General features: G+C 38.5%; 1 protein-coding gene across 1 annotated transcript; it reads left to right on the forward strand.

Moving 5' to 3' along the window:
• The first annotated feature begins 15851 nt into the window (after positions 1–15851).
• On the forward strand, positions 15852–23012 carry LOC129003912 (uncharacterized). Its single transcript, XM_054432251.1, has 8 exons — positions 15852–15927; positions 17292–17409; positions 18329–18451; positions 19302–19776; positions 20200–20431; positions 21002–21211; positions 21797–21923; positions 22731–23012. Exons 1-8 carry the CDS (start codon positions 15902–15904, stop codon positions 22908–22910), a joined length of 1491 nt encoding a protein of 496 aa, XP_054288226.1. The 5' UTR covers positions 15852–15901; the 3' UTR covers positions 22911–23012.
• Positions 23013–24375: the final 1363 nt, after the last annotated feature.

The raw sequence follows: 24375 nt of genomic DNA on the forward strand, positions 1-24375 counted from the left end.
ATACTAGTGTAAATGGATCTGGCCAAAAAAGGTATGTAATCTGAAAACAAGCTTCGCATTTTCTCTCATCTTAGACTCAACTTTTATTTTGATTAGGAGTAAAACCCAAGCGTTACCGATGAAATCTAAGACAAGTCCTGTTTTAAGTTGTTTAAGTTACAAGGCCAGTAACTTAGCTGGTAACTAAGTGAAAGAACGTCGTCAGTTCAATCCTGGTTAAATTCAAGGGTAGTTTATGATTTAAAACTGAATCTAGCTGTTTATGGCCATTGAACAACTAGATATAAATAGTTCTAGTAAATAGTAACAGCTCATCTCTATTGGTTTATTTCGGGTCAAGATGGGGTGAAACTTAGGGTATTTTAAACCTAAATTGAATTGAGAATGAGTGTAGATTTAAATGAGACTATCTGAGTAGCTTTGTTACTGACCAAGACCAGCTGTTTCATTAGCTAAAAGAATATTCTATAAGTTCGGCCGCTTAGAAAACGACCTGCGCGCTAATGCTAAACCAATGCTGGAGGAGGTCGCTTTCTAAGCGGCCGAACTTCGGTGATTCCAAGTAAGTATAGCAAAGCAACACAGGGCCTGTCACTCTCCCTACACGCATATCTAATTCATATTTGGGTGGAAATACGTAATATGTCCCCATATCTCGATTGTGACGTTAGTTATATACCGGAGAGTTTACTCTTTCATTACTCTAAATATGTTCAAAGTGGAGTTTCCTGGAGTGTGACTATGTCAACCTTTTAATCAAATCTGTATGGAGAACATAACACAATTAAACCACTTTAGAAATTATGGTATGACTAAATTGCATTTAACTACATTTGTTACAAGTACTATTGTAATATTCAACTAAATTAGTCCATCACTCAATTCGTTTATCAATCAATTAGAAAGAAAGACAGAGTAACAATTACACGAAGTCAGTTGAAATAAATTTTTAAATTGAACAAAACTTTAAAACTTAGGCTTCTATCAAAATGCATGATCATATCATTCAAAAATACACCAGCATTCCTTTGCCGTAGATAAGGAAAAACATTTTCATCCAAACAAAGACTACAATTTCATTAAAAATATATAAAAATGTATTGTGAGAAAGGAAACTTGATAAAATATTGATAGCTGGAACTACAACGCCGCCTGTACGTTCGCGGACGCAATATGAAGGCAGTACTCAAATTGCATCTCGCGCCTTCTCGCCGAGTCTCTCTGTGGAGGAATAATAAATGAAAAAAAAGAATTGTTATTTAGATAGTTGTAGCTTGTTTTTATACAATAAATTACAGTTTAAATGAATTACTCGACTATAAATATTAATTCTAAATATATTAGCAAACCATATAATATAACTGCAAATGGAGTTTTAAAAAAGTTATAAGTTTGCCGGTTGAAGGGAATATTCTAATGTTTGACCCAGCTGCCCTTAAATGAATAGGGTTTTAGTAAATTTGACCAAATATGTCAGTATGCAGGCTGACATTTTCACTCAAAGCTCATCGTGTCTTTTACTACCGCACTTATGGAGTAAGTTTCATAAAATATATGTAAATATCTCTTTAAAAACTAAAAGTTCGGTTGTAAGAGATGGTAAAAATTTTACTTTTATCCCTGCCTCTGCTCTGCTTTTTACTAGAAAAACTCGAAACTCGTTCTTGAAGTAGTCACCCAATCCCCATTGTTATTTTTATTAGAATTTTACCTTTTAAGTAGTCATTATCTTTTTGGGTGTATTGTCATATCAATTAACTAGCCTGTCGGACTTCAGATTCGATCCGTCCCTCTAGTATGTCTACACGAATTTAAGAGGTGTAACCGATTTCACTTAAAAAATATTTCATGATTCCAATCACTCAATCTCATTGGGGTTATACACTTTTAACATAAACAATAGTACTGTACCATCAAGTACTCAAATTAGAATTTAATACAACAATACGATATAACAATCCGATATAAAATCCCGCCATCCGAAGTTACGAGTAATAAATAGATAGCAATCGCTCTGGATTAGAGTAAAAAGAAAAATTATTCAATCGGAAGTCAAAGGCGGGAGCGTGACCGGGCAATCGTTAGCAAATAAAGATGAGAGGATTTGTCATCCGTGAGAAACAACGAAGAGAGAGAGAGAGAGAGAGAGATAGAGAGAGAGATAGAGAGAGTGAGAGGGAGGGATATATCGAACGCTCCTGTTATTGCAGTTCCACTAATTGTCTCCCATCAAAGTGATTTCGCTGACAAATCGTCTAGCAGTAGTGCGAATAAGCCGGTTCTGCAACACCTAATCCCCGGTCGCGATTTCCGCGGCTTTTCACCAACCGTTAGTTGGATGGTCCGGTTTCACTTTTATCGCGGTAAAATCTGTTATGGCTGGTATCTGCGGTAATTGGGGTGCTAATGATGTAATAAAAAAGGGTAAACGTTTGTTAGTTGCAATGTGTTGATGTTGGATCTAGGTTATTGGTTTAGGTGATTCGATCGGGATTGTATGTTTTGTATGGTGTTAATCAGTAAGTAGTTTCTCATTCTGTTATTGAACTAAAAAGTATTGACTGTCAAAAGTCACCCATTGAAAGAGAATCTTGTAGCCCCTTATGGGGACGAGATATCCAAAACGCAGGTGATTCGTCTCGTCCACGAAATCCTGAATTGTGGATCTACAGGTAATAAAGGAATACGAACCACTGATTTACGAATATACTACAAGAAATGTTCATAAATGATTAGTAAAACTAAACCTTCAGGACAAAAGTATGGAGCTCAACCACTCTATCAGCCTTGCTCCTGAGTCCCGGCATTACTGTACTACATAATATAGTCCGATTGTTCTTGTAAGGTGGTATTAAATCGTATTCAATGATGCTATATCACTTACTAGATAAAGAGATCAGTAAACGTATCCATAGTCCAGTGTGATGATATAGCTCCATAATTTCCACACAAATGAACACATACTTACAGTTTCTCCTTGAATTATTTGAAAAAGCTCTGAGACACTTACCTGAAAATAAAACAACACGTTAGTTTGTGTAATCTACAAGACAATCAAAAATTTCCTAAAATGTTGTTAAATGTGTATTATATTTAGCTAAATTTTACCAAACGATGGTTATTTTAAATTATTATCGACAACGGTACCTGGTATTATATTTTGATTTTGAATAATTTCAAAAACAAGAATCTGATAAATAATTTAAAAAAAACCTTAAAATATTGTGCATAATCTTGGTTTTCCAATAGTCAAACTAAGCACAAACAGTTAAGTATCTCACACAATTTGAATTTAGGTCAATTAATTCAGAAATAATCATCCACATAAAGTCACAAACGATTACGAATGATTTAAAATTCTAAATAGGTTTAACTGACAACACATCACTGTCCTAAAACTACCCCTATTTAATTAAAACCCATTCAATAACTACGATATATTATTTACCGCACCCCATTAAAGTTATACACCCAATAAAACGTGTGTAATTGAAGCCGTTTAAACAATGCTAATGAATGAAACAAATCCCTAGAATAGCGACACTTGTCACCTACCACCCCCACTTCCACCCCTTCATTCACAGCTGATCACAACTTCCGGTTCAAGACCTTTGTTCGTCTGACACTGGGACAATGACGTCATTTCCGGTCCGCTAACCATCGCCTCGAGTCTTCATCCAGCTTCTATAGGATATTGTTTATTGCTTTTCGCTTTATTTGTAAAAGCCCTGTTTGTATAAGGGAGGTTTCTAGAGGGGTGAGAGATGAAGATAATTTACTGTTTGTTTATCTTGAGAAAGAGAAAGAGACATATATACCCTACTGAAATGGAATTTGAGTTTGTGATACTCACTTATATACAAATTAACGATAACGATTTGTGTAAATTTGTTTATTTTGAGACTGATAAAAAAATCTAAAACTACCTCTGAAATAGATTATGAATTTGTAAAAAAAAAATTAAAAATACGAATCGTATAGTCTAAGTTTACATTTTTCTACAAATTAGGTCATAACATTAATGAAGTATATGAGTAATGCTACAGATCCTGCCCTAAGAAACGACCACAATTTGTTGGCACGCCAAAGCATTATACAAACATAAAGTTAAAAAGCTTAAATGTTGTTCACAATTGCACAGAAGTTCATAAAATTAAAAGGTTAATGTAATAAAATATAAATATTAAAAAGCTTCAATACGTAAAACTATGCAAATCAAATCCCATGACAATTCATGGGATTCAATAATCAAATTATCCGTCTAAAAACGCCAGCGATATTTCCAAATAAACACATCTATATAAATAAAATTAGTTTTGTCTGTACATTACTCAGAATTATATATTTTTAGGTTATTTTTAGGTTATTTTTACGTTTTATGCATTAAAGAAGCAGAAAGAAGTCTTATCTCTATTTCTGTCTGTCTTTCTGTAACACTCAAGATGGCATTTTACGCAATCTTCTCCATGAAAACGAGAGTACCTATCAAGATCCAAGTTATTTTAATGTATTCACTGGATTGGCGATAGTGTCTTTAGCCATTAAAACATGGCCTCACTACTTTGTAAATAAAATTACGGACGTTCAAAACGCAGTTTTGTGCGATTTTTGCCAAGTTTTCGGTCAATTTTTATCACATAATAATCATCTATGAAATAACGAACAACTGTTCGGATCAAGATTATTTTTTCTAGCTGTCACTGATATGTTTACAAATGTTGTTTACAAATACCGCAATCATTTCCGATCACGTTTTGAAAGCAAATCCCAAACAAAGTGAGATTAAAAACGTTTTTCTTACATAACGGATTTAATTAATCGCAAGTGCAATATTATAGTGTAACCGTAAATGAAATTAAATAGCTAGGCATCATCCAGGTCAGGAACCAGAGATTATTTGTGTATGAAATTGTTCTTGAGTTTTGATAACCAGAAAGAAGACCTTGAATCAGTGTTGTATAGGGCTGGGAAACTTGAATTTATTAATGATCGTCGCTAATAGCTTACAAACAAGGTTTCCACTCATTGACGGCGCTTCAATGGCGGTTGTGTAAAGTGTAAAGTAAAAAAATCACAACTGCAGTGGGTGATTGTAAGTAATAGAGGTATACGGATGATGCTAAACTCGTTTTTCCAATGTGTCACTTTCTGTTTCTACTCACCATGTGATGCAATCGCTGGACCATAGAGCCAATAGGCCCATAGCCCATATCTTGGGTACGTACGCCTACCTATTTATTCATAACAACCGTTTCGATGACGATCCTTGATACTGGTACTTATCCATGGAATACATGGCCTACCTACTTAAGAAATAAAGTTACAAATGTCCAAAAACCCGACACATTTTGTGATTTTTGTCACATTCAACTGACTACTATAAGATCCCCGTGCGTAGAACGGGCACACAGCTAGTTAGATATAAAATAAAAAGTAATACGATCTAGAATCGTGGTCTTCTGGCCTATCCAGGAGGATTAGTAACACAATCATTATATTGGCAAATTGTAGCTCGCAAACAAAACTATTACAACTTCTCATCCATTGATGAGAACCGTTATCCATTGAATTCCATTGAATAATTCCATTGAATTGGGACCTATGAAGGAGTGTATAAAGCGTAACTGAACCGAAAGAATAATTCTTGTATGATCTACATTAATATACTTGTATGAACTAAAATATTTCCAGTGTTTTAAATTGATACTTATCTAACATTGTTTATACACGTCAACATTACCAAAATTGTGAAATTATGAAAATATTTATATCAAAATGTGGACTAATACTGTATCGAGTTACTAAGGATTGAGAGTAAACAAATGCACAAATTGACGCCTGCAAATGACAGAACGCAATGTGAACTCAGATTGCAAATTGCTTTTCGCGCCTTCTTAAATGCAATACGTGAAGGTCCCCTTCGTCGTCTATTTAAACAAGAATACAGTAGTTTGCTTTATTTAAATTCAATCAGTAATTTATTTGGTCTTGTTTTCATCATGATTGGTTTATATTTAAAAACAAAAATTAAATTAAACAGAATACTTATTACAACTCATTAGACAATAATGAATTTATAAAAAGTTTAGTTAATACAACATGTAAATATGAACCGATTTAAAAACTACGACTATTAAAAATTAATGATGTCAAATAATCTCTTTGCAGGCCTATGATGGTCTTCGGATCATATGATAGTCACTTGGAACAGACTTGTACGTACAGTGACAAATGTATATTCAAAGTGGATTGTAATATTCCTCAAATTTCCTGTGGTAACCATATTTTACATTATTTAGCTTCACTTACTATATTTCTGTTATAACATTTTATTTATTGTTAATAGTTTCATTTGTATTCGTAATGAGAACATATTCTGAGAGATAAAGAGATCTTTAACCTTTAAATGGTTCATTTTTTAATTCTTTTTCCACTATGATCTACCAAGAATGTATGTAGTCCGACATCGGGTATTTCAGCAGACCAATGCCAAGACAGTATTCGCCATGTGCACTGTACAGTAGTTGTCTTTGATCAACCTAATGCTTGGGAGTAGCCAGTGGTCAGTTAGGCATTAACGTTGCAATCGTGTGGACGATCACAGAATCTAAACTACAGCTGATAGAACTAACCACCACTGAACATTGTCGCAAATACTACGGAGTCGTTTAATTCAGTAAATTTAGTTAAAAGAATTATTGTTTAAAATATTTATTCGTAAAACTGCTTGATTCCGATCAAAAATCCTCACCATATATTTATTTGTTTTTTGTTGATTTTTCAAAGTGGCGTTCATATATTTTCATTGATAATTCAGATCATATTCAAGAACATTTGGGTAACACATTTAATTTTATAATCTACGGTAAGAAAATATTCAAAATCACCCTGATTTCTTTATACCTTATCATAAATAAATAAACTCCCTTAGTAGATTTCTCATCCTTATGAAACAGCTGAAGCCAATTTTATTGTTAGTTCTGTCCGGTGCACTGTAGAGGTCGTGTATATTTACAATTTGTTTCTCGTAATTTCAGCCATTTAAAACCTCGTTAAACCAAATAAAATTATCTATTCGTAAACAATGAACCCCCCCCCTACCCCCTTACTCTAGTTATATAAGCAAACACTAAACAAAAATCATAAAATTAACCCAAAAATAATATAAACCAAATGTCTTCGACACTAACACCCAGTGTCTCCGGACATGAACTTGGCACGAAAAAAAAGCTTCCAAATTTACAATAGAATGAGAGTCTACTTGTTGTTGGTTAGTCTACGACCTTATGTAACGAAGTATGTATAATGATTTCGACATTAAAATTTGTTTCAAATTCTTATCCTAAATAAATAATTCGTTAGATCATCTCTAGTAAAACCAATTCAACTTCACCAAGTAATCCAATACACACTTAACATCAATTTAAAGGTGCAGTTTTAAATCCAACTAATCTATTTCGAATGAGAAAATCTTAAAAGGCCATAAAAAGACGTAGTGAACCACTTCATATAGTCTAGACGCTGAGATTCGACCTGTTGTCTATATATCTGTACAGCTTATCTAAGGAAGGAAGTAAGAAGCAGTGGGGCGTCTGACATATGATCTCCTCTGTATGCAAACTAGGCCTTTCCATCCGAACAGTAATAACATTAATGGGCTTATCAGACCTTATTACATCAGCTGCATTCACTCCAACATATTGAACACAGTGATGGTCGGTGTAATAGGGTTATGTAGAAATATCATTTAGCTTTTGTATTATATAATTGTTCAAAATCGAGAATGATGCTGGAGAAAAATGATAGTGTTATCCATATTATCATTATCAATTGATATTGGGCCACCATCTAGGTGCGTATTTTAATCCAATTATGAGTGAATTATGAGTGCAGTATGGTGTGAGATAATATTTGTACCTTTGTTACTGATTAAGACCAGCTGTTTCATTATTTAGGACCATTTATGAAAAGCAAAATGATCTAGGACAGCTGGGTCCGAATTCAAACCATCAAAATGCTACACACTCACTTAAATCTACAGGAGATATACTACTAGTAATAATTCAAGAAGTAATATAATAGACTATTATGGGAATTTACTTTTTAAGAGGTTGGCGGCCACTTTTAACCATTTGGTTTACAAAAATGCCTTGGGTCTGTGCTTAGAACGTATCCAGCCAATCAAGGGGTGAGCCGGTACAATACAAGAGTAATCTGTACTGGTGTAACTTTGTGGCGATTACGAAGGTTTGAACCCGTGACATCACCGTCATGCGTGACTTTAAAAACATTTCACTACTACTGAGCCACCAACTCACCTTACTTTTTAATATTACATTTATTTATAAATTGAGAAAACACTTTACATTTAATCCTGCAATGATGACTTAAGTTACTCGTGATTATTTATTGTAGTAGTCCACTAATAGTATTGATTAGTTATTGTAATAGACTACGTTACTAGTCCGGAAAATATGTGCTTACCGGACAACTGTGGTCGTTGCTACCTAGTGTGGTGGGGACTCACATTTAAGGACGAAATCATGACCTTCAGTGAAATACATGTTTCAAAAGAAGAATTTCAACGAAATCATTTAGCATTCAATTTATAGACTTAAAGGACCCTGAATTCCGGATCTCCCCTTAAATATTTTTGAAATGGTTCATTGAAGAATATTGTTGACAGTGCTTAACAGCTATTTTTAACACTCAAACGTTTTATACCCGTTCCTGACTATTCCGGGCCGCCCCTTGCCGCACGATGCGCTGGTAAACACAAGATGGCTTTTATAACAAATACCCTGAACACATCTTTAATAAGTAGCTCGAATGAGCAAGAAAAGAAGTCGGAAGTAGAGCGAGACCCTTTTGGGCGAAGCTCCAAGGTCCAGAGATCGCCAACATTGAAAGGCGTGAAGACGTCCCCTCCACCTGCATCTTTCAGGTGTACAAAAGACTTGACTTTGGGATCTCCCTTGACAAGTGGAGAAGGAAACGGTGGACCACCCTCTAAGTCTGGTGAAGGGATGCCGGAGGAATCCCTAACAACAGCGTTAGATTTGGAAGTGTCGGGAATGGTACTTCTGCGTCAGCAATATCTCGACGCAGAAAATGACATTGAAAACCGGCTTCGAAACATGGAGCAGACCATAAAGGCAATGCTTGAAACCTTTAAGACGCAGAGAGGAGTTAACCAAGTGGTTAAAAATGGCATGGCTAAGCTCGAGGACGACCTTGGTTTTGTCTTCGCCTGCCGGCTGGTGAGCAAGGCGGCCATGGAAAGGATCGCCGAGAAGGTGGTGTCCCTACCTGACGACAATGCGCGACCTTCCAAGAAACGCAGGAGGCCTACATCAGAAAGCCCTCCAAAAAGAGAAGAGGTTGTTCAGACAGCAAAGCCTAAAGTTAAGGTCAAGGCGACCCAGACTTCTAGGTCCTTCTCTGACGTAGTTGCCGCTCCAGCGAAACCTCAACAGCCACAGCAACCTGCGACACCCATTGAGGGTAGCTCCCGAAAGGGGTCAGTCGTAGAAACACCATCTGGGACTGTGTGGGAAAAGCGCCTTACGAAAAAGGAGAAGAGGAAATTGAGGCACGCGGAAGTCGGCTCCAAGACATATGTGGCAGTGAGGGCGCAATCGACCGGCGTGGCCCAAGCTGTGCCTGGCTCGGCACTCGCTAAAAAGTCGCGGCCCAAAAAGCCCAGGACTGAGGCAATTTTGGTCAAGCCTTTGGAGGGAAGATCATTCGCCGAAGTCTTGGGTGTTATCAAGGCCAAGGCTAAGCCAGAGCAAACCGACACGGTTGTACGGTCGATTAGACAAACCCGGGACGGGGACGTCCTCCTCGAACTGGGTAAGTCTAAAGATAAAGCCGCCTTTGCTGCCGAACTAAAGGCAGCTGTGGAAGGTCAGGGCACCGTTCGTGCTCTCGAACCCAAGACGTCCGTCGAGGTTCGGGATATGGATTGTGTGTCAACGGAGGATGACGTCATTGATGCCCTAAAAAAAGCTGTCCCCGAGCTTGCCGGACAAACGGCTAGTCTGAGGGTGTGGCTCACGAAACCAAACCGGAGTCAACAGCGGATGGCGGTCGCCGAAATGGCAGACGCAAACGCCAGTAAGGTTTTGGCACTCCAGCATTTGAGGGTTGGATGGGTTAATTGCAGGTTGAGACGGAGGGTGGAAGTAACGAGGTGTTTTAAATGCCTTGATTTCGGCCATTCCTCCCGAAACTGCGAAGGGCCCGACCGAGGCAAGAACTGCCTTCGATGCGGGGAGGTGGGTCACACTCGTAGGGACTGTAAAGTTGAGACCTGTTTCCTCTGTAAGGAGAAAGGCCTCAATGATAAAAACGCTAAACATATAGCTGGGTCTGGGCAGTGCAGTGCATTTAAAGGCGCACTACAACAAGCGAAAGCCCAACCACGAAGATAAGGATCCTCCAGTGCAATGTAGATCGATCCAGGACGGCTGACGCGCTTCTCAGTCAGCTTGCCCTCGAACACGGTGTTGACGCGCTCTTGGTCAGCGAACAGTACCAGTACCGGGACAGGGACCCATCTCTTTGGTTTCCCGATACACTTGGTACTGCTGCGTTCTGGGTTCGTAATACAGCTAAAGTGCAGGTAAGGAGTCACGCGAAGGGCCGAGGATTCGTTTGGGTCCGGTGCGGGGATGTCACTTACTTTAGTGTATACCTCACCCCCAACGAGGCTATCCGTGACTTTCGTGGAAAGATAGACCGCCTGGAAGAGAGCGTGCGCGATACCGCCGGGCACGTTGTCGTGGCGGGGGATTTCAATGCTAGGGCTGTCGAGTGGGGAATGACTCTCACTAATTCCCGGGGGAAGTACATCCTGGACTTTGCTGCCAGGGCTGGACTTGTTGTCATAAACGAGGGCAACACGCCAACTTTCCAGCGTCCCGGAATGAGGGGAACGATCCCAGACATCACGCTTGCATCTGAGTCCCTCTTGCCGAGGATACGAGCCTGGAGAGTCCTAGAGGATTATACGGCCAGTGACCACCAGTACATCATTTTTGATGTCATGGATAGTCATCAGAGACAAGCTACCGTGTCTCGGCAGGTGCCCGTTCGGTGGAACACCAAAAAGCTGGACGTGGCCAAATTCACCGAAGTCATACTACGGGGAGAGCCAGTGGTACCTGCTGCATCCGGCGTGGCTCACGCAGAGACATCAGTTACATCATTGATGAGGCTGATAGTCTCGGCCTGCGAAGAGTCAATGCCTCGCAGGATATCCCGGTGCGATAAGCGACCTGTGTACTGGTGGACAACCGAGATCGCAGAACTACGACGGGCAGCATTGAGAGCCAGACGTCTTGCTACCAGGGCTAGAGAACCTGAAGATAGACGTCTTAAGTCTGACGCTTACAAGGTGGCAAGGAAGTCTCTTCGCCGGGCCATTAACCGGAGCAAACGCAGTTGCTGGGAGAAATTAAGGGACGATGTCGATTCCGATCCGTGGGGCCTTGGTTACAAGATAGTAACCAAGAAGCTTGGCACCCGCTCTCCACCTTCCGTTATGGACGGGGCCTCTATGGAGAGGATCGTAAAGTCCCTTTTCCCGACTCACACACTGCGTCCATTGCGGGAGTTCGGAAGGGTGGACGACGTACCGCTTTTCAGTCTCGAGGAGTTGGAGGCGGCCGTTCTGTCCCTGAAGAACAACAAGGCTCCTGGACCGGATGGGGTACCTGGTGAGGCCCTGAAGAAAGTCTTTTCAATAAACCCACAAATCCTTTTGAGCACGTACAATGCCTGTCTGGCCGAGGGGAAGTTTCCCTTCTGCTGGAAAACAGCTAGGCTTGTGCTCGTGGGGAAGGGAAAAGGAAACCCAGACCTACCCTCCTCTTACAGACCTCTCTGTATGTTGGACACTGCTGGGAAAGTCTTGGAAAAGTTGATCCGTTCCCGACTGAATTCAGCCGTGGTTGCTGCAGGGAATCTATCCCCTCGTCAGTACGGTTTCAGGAAGGGACGGTCAACGGTTGACGCTATTGAGGAGGTAAAGCGAGCCGTAATGAGAGCTGAGGAGTTTAACAACTATTCTCGTCGGGTTGTGCTGCTTGTAACACTTGATGTGCGAAACGCATTTAATTCCGCGAGGTGGTGCGATATGCTCGACGCACTGGAGAACACTTTCCACGTCCCGGCATACCTCATGCGCATGATAGAGGACTACCTCCGGTACCGCCTCATCATTTACGACACTACAGAAGGCTCCAGGACGATGGATGTAACTTCTGGTGCTGCTCAAGGATCCATACTGGGCCCGGACCTCTGGAACGTCGCCTACGACAGCCTCTTGAGATCCGAGATGCCTGAGGAAACCGTCCTAGTTGGGTATGCAGATGACGTTGCGGCTTTAATAGCTGCACGTAGCATTGAGCTTGCCCAGCTGAAACTAAATCGAGTCATGCGAACCATTAACGCATGGATGGCAGAACATGGTCTCTCGCTCGCTCTGAGCAAAACTGAGATTGTCATTCTGACTAAAAAGAGGATTGACACCATCGTGCCTTTGATGGTGGGGAACGTTGAAGTCCAAACCACTCGTGCCGCAAAGTACCTTGGGGTCATGGTGGACAGCAAGCTCAGCTGGCGAGACCAGATCACCCGTACGGCGGACAAGGCCGCTAAAATGGTTTCTTCCCTTAGTCGGTTAATGGCCAATGTCGGAGGTCCACGGTCCAGCCGCAGAAGGCTGTTGATGTCTGCGGTCCAGTCAGTGCTCCTGTACGGTGCGGAGGTCTGGGCAGACGCTCTCAATAAGGAGGTATATAGGATGCGGCTCGCCCGAGTGCAGCGTCAGGCAGCACTAAGGGTAGCATCTGCCTATCGAACAGTGTCCGAATCCGCCGTCCTGGTGGTTGCTGGAGTCATCCCCGTCAAACTTTTGGCGGCGGAGAGGAAGGCAATTTATCAGCGCCGTGGGGAGGACCAGGCAAGTATTGAGGAACGCACCCGGACCTTCCAGCTGTGGCAGGAGAGCTGGGAACAGGAGACAAGGGGGCTCTGGACCAGGCGACTGATACAACAGGTCCAACCTTGGGTTAATCGGCGGTGCGGAGAGGTGAACTTCTACCTCACCCAATTTCTGACGGGTCACGGCTTTTTCCGGTCGTACTTGTTCAGGATGGGCAAAGCCGTGTCACCCGATTGCATATACTGCCCAGGCATTCCCGATGACGTGGAACACACTTTCTTCCACTGCCAGCATTGGGAAAGGCCCCGCCTAGAGGCTCAACAGTTCGTAGGACTGCTGTCGGTGGACACGGTCATACCGATGATGATGGAGGGTGAGGACAATTGGACCTGTGTGTCACTTTACATCCAGGGTGTTCTCCGCGCCAAGAAGCTTGACCTCGACCGGGATGCGGTGTAGGTCAAAAAATAAATAATGCCAGAAACGGTGCGAGCCCTGTGGGCTTAGGTCACATGTTGGCCTGACTTGAAGTAATGTGACAAACAATTCCAGGTCTGTGTCCAACAGAGTAGAGGGGGTTTTTTAGTGAGTAGTCTGTGATAAACTCAGGAGTCTCACACTACAGGCTGGCTACCTGTGTGCGTAAAAGCATTTTCCCTCCTCACCCTAAAAAAAAAAAAAAAAAAAAAAAAAAAAACACTCAAACGTTACTTACTTGTTGTATTGCATGACATTTTACTTGTTCTTCATCATATTTATAAAACAGGTTGTAAAGAACAAAAAATTAAAAATCACTACTCATAATCTCTAGGAGAGGTTATGTTTTGTTTATAACCATTTCTTGTCAAATATAATCAGCTGTACAATAGTACTTAAAGAAACCCAATCTGGTAAAGCAGGGGAGCATCAGCTGTTTTCCAGACACATTCGATTTTCATTCGAATGATATAGATTCGTTAAATTTGGAATTGTTATGTCGTAATGTTATTTTGTTATTTTTGTTGTTCCTAGCATTTCTACGAGCATTGTTGGGGAGCAGTCCAGATCAGACCCTGGTCTAGTTAATAACTTACCAAGACCTGCTGTTAGATAGCACGATGAAATGATAGCAAGTTGTGTGTAAAATAATTATGATTTCCAACCAATGACAACTACACTATAAATTAAGTACTTCTCATTTACCATTCCACGTTAAATCATAAATCTGGCAATTATAATGCAACTCATGTTATTTTTAAATTTAAAACTAACTACATCCAGTCCAAATAGATGGGATGTTTACTTGGGATGTCCAAAAACCAAAGCGTAACGACTGTTACATATCGACGTGTAAACAATAACAAATGAATTCCATTGTGAATTCTCAAGGGCCCGGCTTTGCAGGTCCATCAATGACGAGACATGTGTGGGGCCCGGGGCCCTCGGGACCAATGACACGAGCTGTGATTGGCTGACACACGTCACGTGGTCTTTGACGTCATCAGTCCTCGTCAAGTTGTAACACGTTGACCGTCAATTGTTTTGAGGAAAACGATTTGAGATATAAATTGTATCAATCAAATAAATGTGTGCATGAAAACTAAGCAAATAATATTCTTTTAGTACATGTTCAGCTCCATAGTCATTATTCTCTATAGAGACTACACACTTTAATGGTTTGAGATAGTTCTTGGCCATTGAAATTAAAACTGAAATGAAAGTATCCCAATTAATTCTAAGTTTGTGTTTCACTTCAATTTAAGGTATGAAACTAGGTCGGTATAATTTTAATATTGCAAATTATTGTATTACACCTCCTTACTTAAGTTTCATACATAAAGACGTAGTGAATGCCGATATTTAAACAATGCATAAACTGATCAAAGTCCCGCGTTAGGAATATCAGAAAAAAGTAGTTTTAATTTAAGTGCAAGTATTTTAAAAGTGTGGTTGGATCATGTGATGGTTGGGTTGGATACGATTACATATTACAGTAAATATAATCCCTGATTTAGCATGATGCTTGTAGATTCTTTTGTGCTAATATTAGTGACGAACATTAAACATATATCAAAACATAGTTTATATTTCACATTATGACAAAAGTATACTTGCACTATTCACAGTCGATGGTGCAAATACTGTGTCATAAATCAGGTTAAATAGTTGGATTTCATATAGTATCCAGAATTCGTTTTATCTGAAATTAATAAATCTATTAATTAATACCGTTCTTCGATCTTTACCAGTCACATGTGTTTTTTAATGTGGGTAGTTTAGTTAAAATTAATACTTGTGTCTATTTACACATATTCATCGTGTCAGCTGATGAAAACAAATAAATAGCTTTAAAATTAGTTTCTGTTTGTTAGTTTAGTTTTGAAGTTTTAAATTCCAACTGATATCGGCTTAACTTCGTGAAGAAAACTATTTTCCGGACACCGGTAAGTGGTGTACTTTTAATGAAACATCTACTAACAAAATCGTTTTAAATTACTAGTCTACAACTGCTTATGGTTGTAATGTTAACTTTACATATCTTTGAAAGCAGTTTGGTTAAAATTGTAAAATGTATACAATTGTTTGAAAAAATATTCGGCAAACTCAATAGCTAGGTGATTACGAGTCCTAGACTAACAAATTTGAAATAGTATCCATCGATTGCAAGATTCTGGTTAAACTTTTTAAACTACAATATTGGTTTAGCTAAATGCATAACCTAAAACGTGCATAGAACGATTAAGATTTTGGTGGGAATTACTCACAATCTGTATGAAGCAGGTATTGTAGAAATAATACAATTCTTCGTAATATTACAACCTCATAATATATTTAATTGTATATGTCATTTTAGTGTCAATTTAAAATTATACATTGTGGTTTACATTGATTAGAGTTGATGGTTTTGTATTCCTTGTTAACAGATTTTAGAGTTTCTATCATCAACTTCTAGAGCACCAGAAGACTGATATGTCCGGTAATTTCGTACGTGGAAAGTGAGTATAAAACTTGGAACGGAGAATATCAAATTATTAATCTCTATTGTTAAGATCTATAAAATAAATATGGTTAAGCTTTCCTAACCAAGTCATTTTGAATTTAAATACCCCCGTCGCAGCAAACCTGCAGACTAAGCGAATTTCCATTTGCCTGATTGGATTTACACTAAAATATATCACATTTATTCCCTATTTAAATAGAATTTATTTAAATAGAATAGAATTACAATTTTTTGGAATTTTCTCCGTAACCATTAGGCGCACAACAACGCTTCAATATACAAAATTATTTGTTTTTTTTAAGCTTTACAAGATGGTTTGGAAAGAAATTGTGAAATTTTGTGTTTTTAGGGTCGAAAATGGGAAAAACCTATTTTTACCCCATAAAACCCCCCCTAAACCCCCGTTCCCATAGTCCGATCATGCTAGTTCGCGAACTCGTTCGAATAAATGTAGGTTTACAAGTTTATACCAAATTTCATTAAAATCGGATCATTTTTGCTCGAGTTATCGTGCTAACGGACATATATATATATATATATATATATATATAAATATATATATATATAAATATAAATATATATATATATATATGAATTTTAACGGATGGTGTTTTTGGTGTTTGGACCTCAAAACGAAAAAGTAAATTGGTCCCGGGTCCAGGTCTTACCATGAGTACTACGGTAATAGCTTGTTCCCTATATGGGAAATCCGCTAAAAATAGTTTACTTTTGTTAGGGAAATGTTTGGTTTGAGTAACCGTCAATAACGCACAAAAGTAAATTGGAGTAAGGTGTATTTATGATATGAAACTATCTTAAGACTTCTGTATATGTGTGATTTTAAGGTTTTCTTTTGTTTTTATTTTTTTTTTATTTTGCCAATCAATCAATCGATCAATCCAAATTACACAGTGACGAACACTCAAGGTCTAATGTTTAGCTTGAGCTGAATGCAAGGGAAGGGAATGACATAATCTGAGTGTTTATGTTACTCACTAAGACTAGCTGCTCATTTAGGATTATTTTAAACCACTAGTAATTAAGAACGTCTTGGTCCAGGTTCGAACTATCGAAAACCGAAGCTCATCTCATTGAATTATTTGGTTCTATAACCACCATAACCACCATCACGAAGCTAACAATTTACAGTTAAGTGCAAGAAGAGTATTTGGAAAACAATTATAACAAAATGAAACATTTTTGGGGGACATGTTCTCTTTCAGCAAGCACAGAATCCGATCCGTGTTTCCGTGATCCGTGTTTACAGATATTTCAATAAATGGTAATTTAATTTATATATTTGTATGCCACATTTCTAAATCCGCTGAATCTAATTTTTGTTGTTGTTTATATTTCCAGATACGACTTTAGGTCATCAGATGATCAGACTACTTCGGACTTGTCATCTTCAGAAGACAAACCATCCTTCCCCTTCCAGCCGACCCCGAGCGGCAACCTTAAAGTGGTCCCTCAACAGGTTTATAATAAATTTAAAGCTCCCTGTTTTTGTTTTACCTTTTTTTAATTTTCTTCTTAAAAAATATTTTTTTGAAGAATACATCTAAATATATACCTAGAAGTGTTTTAGTCAGCGACTAAAATGGGTGAAAACAACTTATAAGGTAGTTTGTGATATTTTGTAAATATTAGGTACTAATCCATTATTTAATTGACCTAGGCTATATAGATTTGTTTGGATTCTGGTAGATACAAATAATGCCATACATAATTGTGTAAATCCGTAGTATCCAAGAAATCAATATTCGTTCAATATTTGAATCAGCTTCAGCAATCCAATTAAATGTTAAACAGATTTCTCACTATTATGCCTATTATTTTAATACCTGGTAAATATTGTGTAGCTATTAAATTTTAAAACACATATTTTATATTTAGTCAGTGTAAAGTAATGGGAACTTTATTAGTTATGTAACTAACCTTTTGTAGGTATTTTGTAAATACTTGTAAATGTCGATAAACTGAACAGAACTTCTCGTCTAAAGTTAACAAAACCAATGCCTTGAAATAAAATACACAAATACAAAACTGGTGTTTTGTTTTAACTGATGTTTTATTGCAAGAACAAATTATGATACACCATATGGTGTACGAATCAATCATAACATTAATAATAACATAACCTGTAGGTGACACAAATTTCAAAAGTATCTTCAAGCCAAAATTTATTTATGTTAGTAAAATTTGGATATCGCTTTTGAGTAAGTAGGACCATCTGCTACTTCAAGTAGTATTTTAGGTAAGTACTGCACAATGAAAGTAAGTCGTACTTATATTAGGCTATATTAAAGGTTCTACGTTGTTGAAACAGAGGGATAAAATTTAACAGGTTGATGGTTCGAAAGTGAATCAATATCAACATAATTTATAATTTTTAGGTGGTTTACGAGTCAAAGCAGTTGAGTATCGTAGCAGCAGATCCTCAAAGGACCAAAGTAAACATAAAGCCTGACAGTCGAAATCCTATCAAAGACATGAGTGGAGACAGGACTACCTTCCCGGTAAGTTTAAATATAATACTGTTAAAACAATGATGTGATGATTTAATCTTCCTATGGATTTTTATGTACGATCAATACGAAGTATGGATACTTTTCCATTTATCATAGAGAAAGCTCGTCTAACTTAAGAGGTAGAGCTTTTATAATTTGTGGATACATATGGAGTTGTCGATCGTGGTGGGATCTAACTATCCTGTTAGTTTAATTGGTTATCAAAGGAAATTGAACTTGGTCACTGTTCAGGACAGATTAATGTTGCTTATAGCTACGATCCATCAACACTAAAAATACGTGTCGTAACAACAGGTTGAGAAACATACCCGATTCTTAAAAGTTAAACTAATACGTAAAGATGCACATATGCTTTCATCTGTCTGTCTAATAATTCTATCTATAACAGACACGTATATAGAATATACTCTATCTGTGACTGGGTAAAGATGAATGTTGACGTTTTCTTTTGTCATTGGACTACATTTTCGATGATGCCACCTGTTACATAACCGTTAGATGGGAACAACTCGCGATAGTCCAAAAGCTCTGAAATGTCGATTGCGACGACAGGGAAAGGCACAATCCTATCGAATGCTTTTAGAAAGACTAGAAAGGTAGGTAAAACACTAACTGTGTTTTATATAAACACTATTTAGTTGGCGGTATTTTGTTTAACCTTGTATTTACCAGTCTAACATGAGCGTCGAACCTGTCCGTGGAGCGTATGTAGAAAATGAGTGAACCAGTACAATTCAAGAAACCAAACAGTACTGGAGTGCAAACTCGCGATACTGCTCCATAAATTTGTAGTCCATCGACATAATAATACAACAAAGAATAATTACTTTTGTTCCAGGCGGAGTTATTCTCTAAGATGCCTGCAAGAACATCCGGACAAGACGTCTTCGACCACAACCGCGGCGACCACAGAGACACCTGCACTGTGGCCCAACTGCAACACGAGATAACCCTCAGCAAGATGGGCTTCAGCCAGGGCCCGCCAATCGAGTGGACCAAGGTGCAACTCCCGCCAAAAACCGACCTCCACGACCTCATACACTATCAGATCGTCAACGGAGTCAACCCCGACGTGACCGTGGTGGTGGGTGACAAGGCGTTTCGTTGCCACCTGCTGGTGCTGCAGTGCTACTCGGCGCTGTTCGTGGAACGACCCACGGCCCGGATGGAAGTGGAGGAGGCGATGGTGACAAGCAACGCGTTCTCGAGTATATACGACTGGATGCTGCACCTGGGCAAGGACAGCTACTCGCTCCTCAGGCGGGACAACATTCTGGAGATCTTCGTGGCGTCACAGTACTTCAAGATTAAAGGTTGGTAATTTTTTTTGGGAGAATCTAAGTTTCGTTTTGGGTTGGTTAGTAGATCCTCAATGGATGGTGATTGGTGATATCAAAGAAAAGATTAACCCCTAATTGTATACCTGGCTCGAGCGGTTATAGTGTGTAATTAGCAACACTAGTTCGATCCTGAGAAAAGTCTGATCGTTTATGATTTTTGAAAAGTGGACCCAGCAATCCGGAACCTTTTGATAAATAGTCCTGGCTACAGAAAAAATATGTTCTTCATCAACCTCTCCACTTTACTCGTAACAACATGTTCAGCTTTAAATACATGCACAAGTAGTGACGTACCGCTTATTAGTAAGGCGATTGAGTAATTTTAGGAGTTCAGTATTGAACCTATAGTTCACGAGTAGTGTCTAGATTTTCTTAATTCTGGAGATTGTTTAACAGAGCTGGAGGAGCAGTGCTGGGCGTTTATAGACAACGAAGAGTTGTTCTCCGAAGACAAGGCGTTCCTGTTGTACCTGGACGCTCGCGCCGCTGGGGTCGGCGCCGTCATGGAGTTGATGGTGCCTCGCGTCCAGAGGTTCTTCCTGACCCTCGTCTCCAGTAGGGACTTCCTGGAGATGTCGGAACCCGAGGTGTGCGTCTTCTTGCGATCCAACTACATCTGCATCCATTGGTAAGCTTCTGTTCTTGGTTTCTTTACTTCTACAGAGAACCACTGTAGGTTCAGCAGTGAACTAAGCAGTACTGAGTTGGCTCTAACACTTTAATCAGTTTAAACGTTATGGAAAAAACTTGTAATGTATGAGAATAATTAGAGCTTAGTAGCAAATGAGGCGGATAGGTAATGGTAAAAGTAAAATAAAATCACAAGACTATATAAATTGACTATACTGTGAGCAAACGTGGATTCACCGCCAGGGTGTATTTTGAAGTTTCTCGAGATATAATGGTCATCAGTCTCTGATGGGAGCAAGTCAGATGGCTTTCTGGCCATGTTGGTATTCTCTGAGCAGAGGAAATAGCCTACGAACTAAGGATTCCCTCTCAATCTTTAAACATATATGTAGATTCGGATATACATTGCCTAGGAGCAAGCTGTGACAGATGAAAATTATGTTAGTTGCGTCTGCAGCCGATAGGACTTCAGCCAAAAGAGAATCTGACTTTAGGGAGAACATTATTTGCGGCTATAACGTGGAACAGGTTCAGTATAGTTTCACCTCGACACCTTTATTTGTTACAGCGAGATGGAAGTTTTCATGTCTGCAGTCAGGTGGCTCATGTACGACTGGGAGAACCGTAAGGAGTCCCTGGTTGAGGTGATGAAGTGGGTGAGATTCGGTCTGATTCCACCTTGGCAACTAGTCGACATCCGTAGAAACCCAGACAATCAGGAGTTTCTGTTGATTACGAGGAACCAGGAAGTGTCTAGGATGATCGAAGATGGTTTGGCGTGAGTAAAACTGTTAAATAACATTTTAGCAAAAGTTGAAAGAGAACAAAACTTAGTAAATAATAGTGTAAATATGCACCACAAAATAGATGGAATTGGGTGGGTTAATGAGCAAACTTTCATTGCAATAAATTATGATAATTTTTCAGGGGAAATATTAAATATAAAAATCCTGCATAATTTAATAGTTTTTCTATGAACACCTAAAAAGACACACTCATATCTTTCTTCCAGAAACTAAACGCAGATAATTCATTTTCATATGAATTTCAAACAACATATTGAACTTCACTCAAGGACATTTATTACCGATGGTATAATGTTCTGAGATACAATTTACCTGTTAAGAACCTTTTTAAAATGTGAACTGAAAAAAGGTATTTAATAGAGAAAGTCATTTAAAGGACACAAAGGCTCTGTTGAGCGTAAAGGGAACAAATAGTAACTAACTTAAGGTGGTAGGTAAAAACATTGTATTCAATCTATTGATCAGCGTTCACGCACAACCCAAAAAAATCACCTATCATTTTCTAATGATGAATAGTATCTCCATGCTTAATATACAAGTTTTATATATATTTTCAGCTACGCGATTATCAAATACTGGTACGGCCACGACAACAACGAGTACAGCCACTGGTGTGAAAACCTGGGCCTGACTGAGCCGGCCGAACGAAACTGGGCGGGAACCAATAAGATCAACGACCAAAAGGTAGGCATGGGCAAAATATTACCTCAAATTATAAGTTTTTAAGACTTATTTTAAGGTTAGCTCGTGGAGTGGTAATGTAAGAGAAACATACTAAATATGTATAATAAGTACAACTTTCATTTATTCACCTTATTAACTATTTTCCTGACTTCTTCTCCACTCCTAAAACTACTTCGACTTAGAGCCCCAAGTTGTACAAGATCATTTTTGTACAATGCGGGTCTAAACAAGAATATTTCTTCGAGAAAATCTGGAACCTAAACAATTTGTAAATATAGCATTCGTCCAATCATGAGTGACTATCAGTGAGATCCCAGCACAACGACAATGACGCCTTTCACATCACCTGGACAGGACTTCTGGACTGCTGATAATGACATGCCATGCACGGCATCCTTTACACCTAACCAAATACTATATATGGTTAGTAAGAAAGGGTTTAGAGATTGTCAAATGGAAGAAATCTTCTAAAACATTGTATAAATCAAAACATATCCTCATCATTTCAATATTTTGACTCGTGGACACAGTGTTGCTATAAATAAGTCAAGAAAAGAGTTGTTATTTTAAGCGTTCGAATTCGTCGATCTTCAATATTTCAAATGCTATTTCCATATGCTTGGTTTTGATGATTCAGTTTGTTATTGTGCACCCCCAGATAAAAATATGAGGCCACAAACTTTATAAAACTCTTTACATTTCTACTGATTCGGATGGTCGAGTTTGTGATAGTTTAAAGTACTTTGTATCAATCTTCAAGGGTGCAATTACTTTACTTATATTTGCGTTTGCTGTTGTGGTTTGCAGAAGTACAATACATACCAAGAGTTCTTGACGGATTTGGTGAAGTATAGACAAATGCATCTACTTTCAAATAAGGCCCAAGAAAAGAGAAGGGACAGCAAAGATTCCCTCTTCTCAGAAATGGAAAACGCCCGCAAACTGCAAAGAAACTCTGAACTCATACTGCCTCAGCAAAGACACTGATTACAACCACCGTGATGGCGAATCTTAGATGCGGAATCTAAAATTTCTGTAACTGTATTTACTATCGAAATAAATTATGGAAATAAAAACTTTGCATTAAAATTCAAAGTGCCTGATTAACCTAATACCGCTCGGTATTATTATTTGTTTGTGATTATTTATGTACTGTTGGATACAAATTAGCATACGGTACTTATAATCTTATCAATTAATTGACAGTATAAATTTAAAAAAAAATCTTTGATCTAACTAGTGTTTTCTAATACATCATGAAGTGTTTTCACAGGTCGTCTATCATAAGTAAGGTTTTAATGAATTAGCGGGCATGTGTACAAACCATGAATACTGTACTAGGAAAGACTCGGTATGGATCATAAACATAAATAAATGACGCTTTTGGCCCGAAAGTAAACAAAACCATATGTTAATTAATACTATTGATATAGGGGGTTTGTTTATGTTTATGAACCATACCGGTATTTTTGTAGTATTCATGCTACAAACTATATGTTGATAATATTTCAGCAGTTACTATTTAAATAAATAAATAGTAAAGTCTTACCTTAGCAATCCTTGTTATGGTGGTCCGATATTAATTTCAAACCCGTAGGTTCATCATCAGTCGGAAGTTTAGGTAGACCAAATTTTTGTTATAAAATCCACCCGATGGGTTTCGTAGAAATGTTGACATTTAACACGAAGACACACATTACAGTTGACATAAATAATATACGTAGTTTAGGGATAAAAACCATGGTTTTATAAAACAGTGGGATAACCTCACTTCAGTCAGGGAACACGCTGCCGGCAGAACTGTCAAAATTTAGTCAGATTGTGGGTTGAGGTTATGTTGACATTTTTTGACTACGGAATGAAAAAACATATGATGGATGTATTTGGATTGATGCGGCTAGGTGTCTGATTGATTATTTGTTCTCAGAAGTGTATCAAAAATTATGTTTGCTGAGAAATTACGTTGGTCATTGAGGACTTCAGACGGGTTGGATTTAGTATTGCTGTATATATGGAATTGTTCGATTATGTCCAGCTTGTTGCTTTTTGGGCCTTTATGTAGGATTTCTAGGTCTTGGTCTATGGTCGAATATGAGTGCATATGATTTATAAGATGCTCAGCGTATGTGGACTGGTTGGTATTGGAATTTCTGGGAAGGTGTTCTTTGTATCGGGTTTTGAAGCTTCGGCCTGTTTGGCCAATATAATACTTAGGGCAAGTGGCACACTTGAGTTTATATATCCCCGAAGCTTCATAATCGTTTACTCTGCTATGCTTTGGTTTGTTGAGGATCTGGGTTAGGCTGTTTTTTGATCTGTAGGAAATTCGGTAACCTTTGTTACTTATGATGTTATGGATGGAATTGTTAATTCGGCCGTGGTATGTCATCACAACAAATTGGTTCTGGGGTTTAGGCCGTTTATTCCATCCATAACATCATAAGTAACAAAG

The sequence above is a fragment of the Macrosteles quadrilineatus genome, unplaced genomic scaffold (assembly GCF_028750875.1).
Source record: "Macrosteles quadrilineatus isolate MER2022 unplaced genomic scaffold, UCM_ALF_1.0 Scaffold_9__3_contigs__length_116548681, whole genome shotgun sequence".
Lineage (NCBI taxonomy): Eukaryota > Metazoa > Arthropoda > Insecta > Hemiptera > Cicadellidae > Macrosteles > Macrosteles quadrilineatus.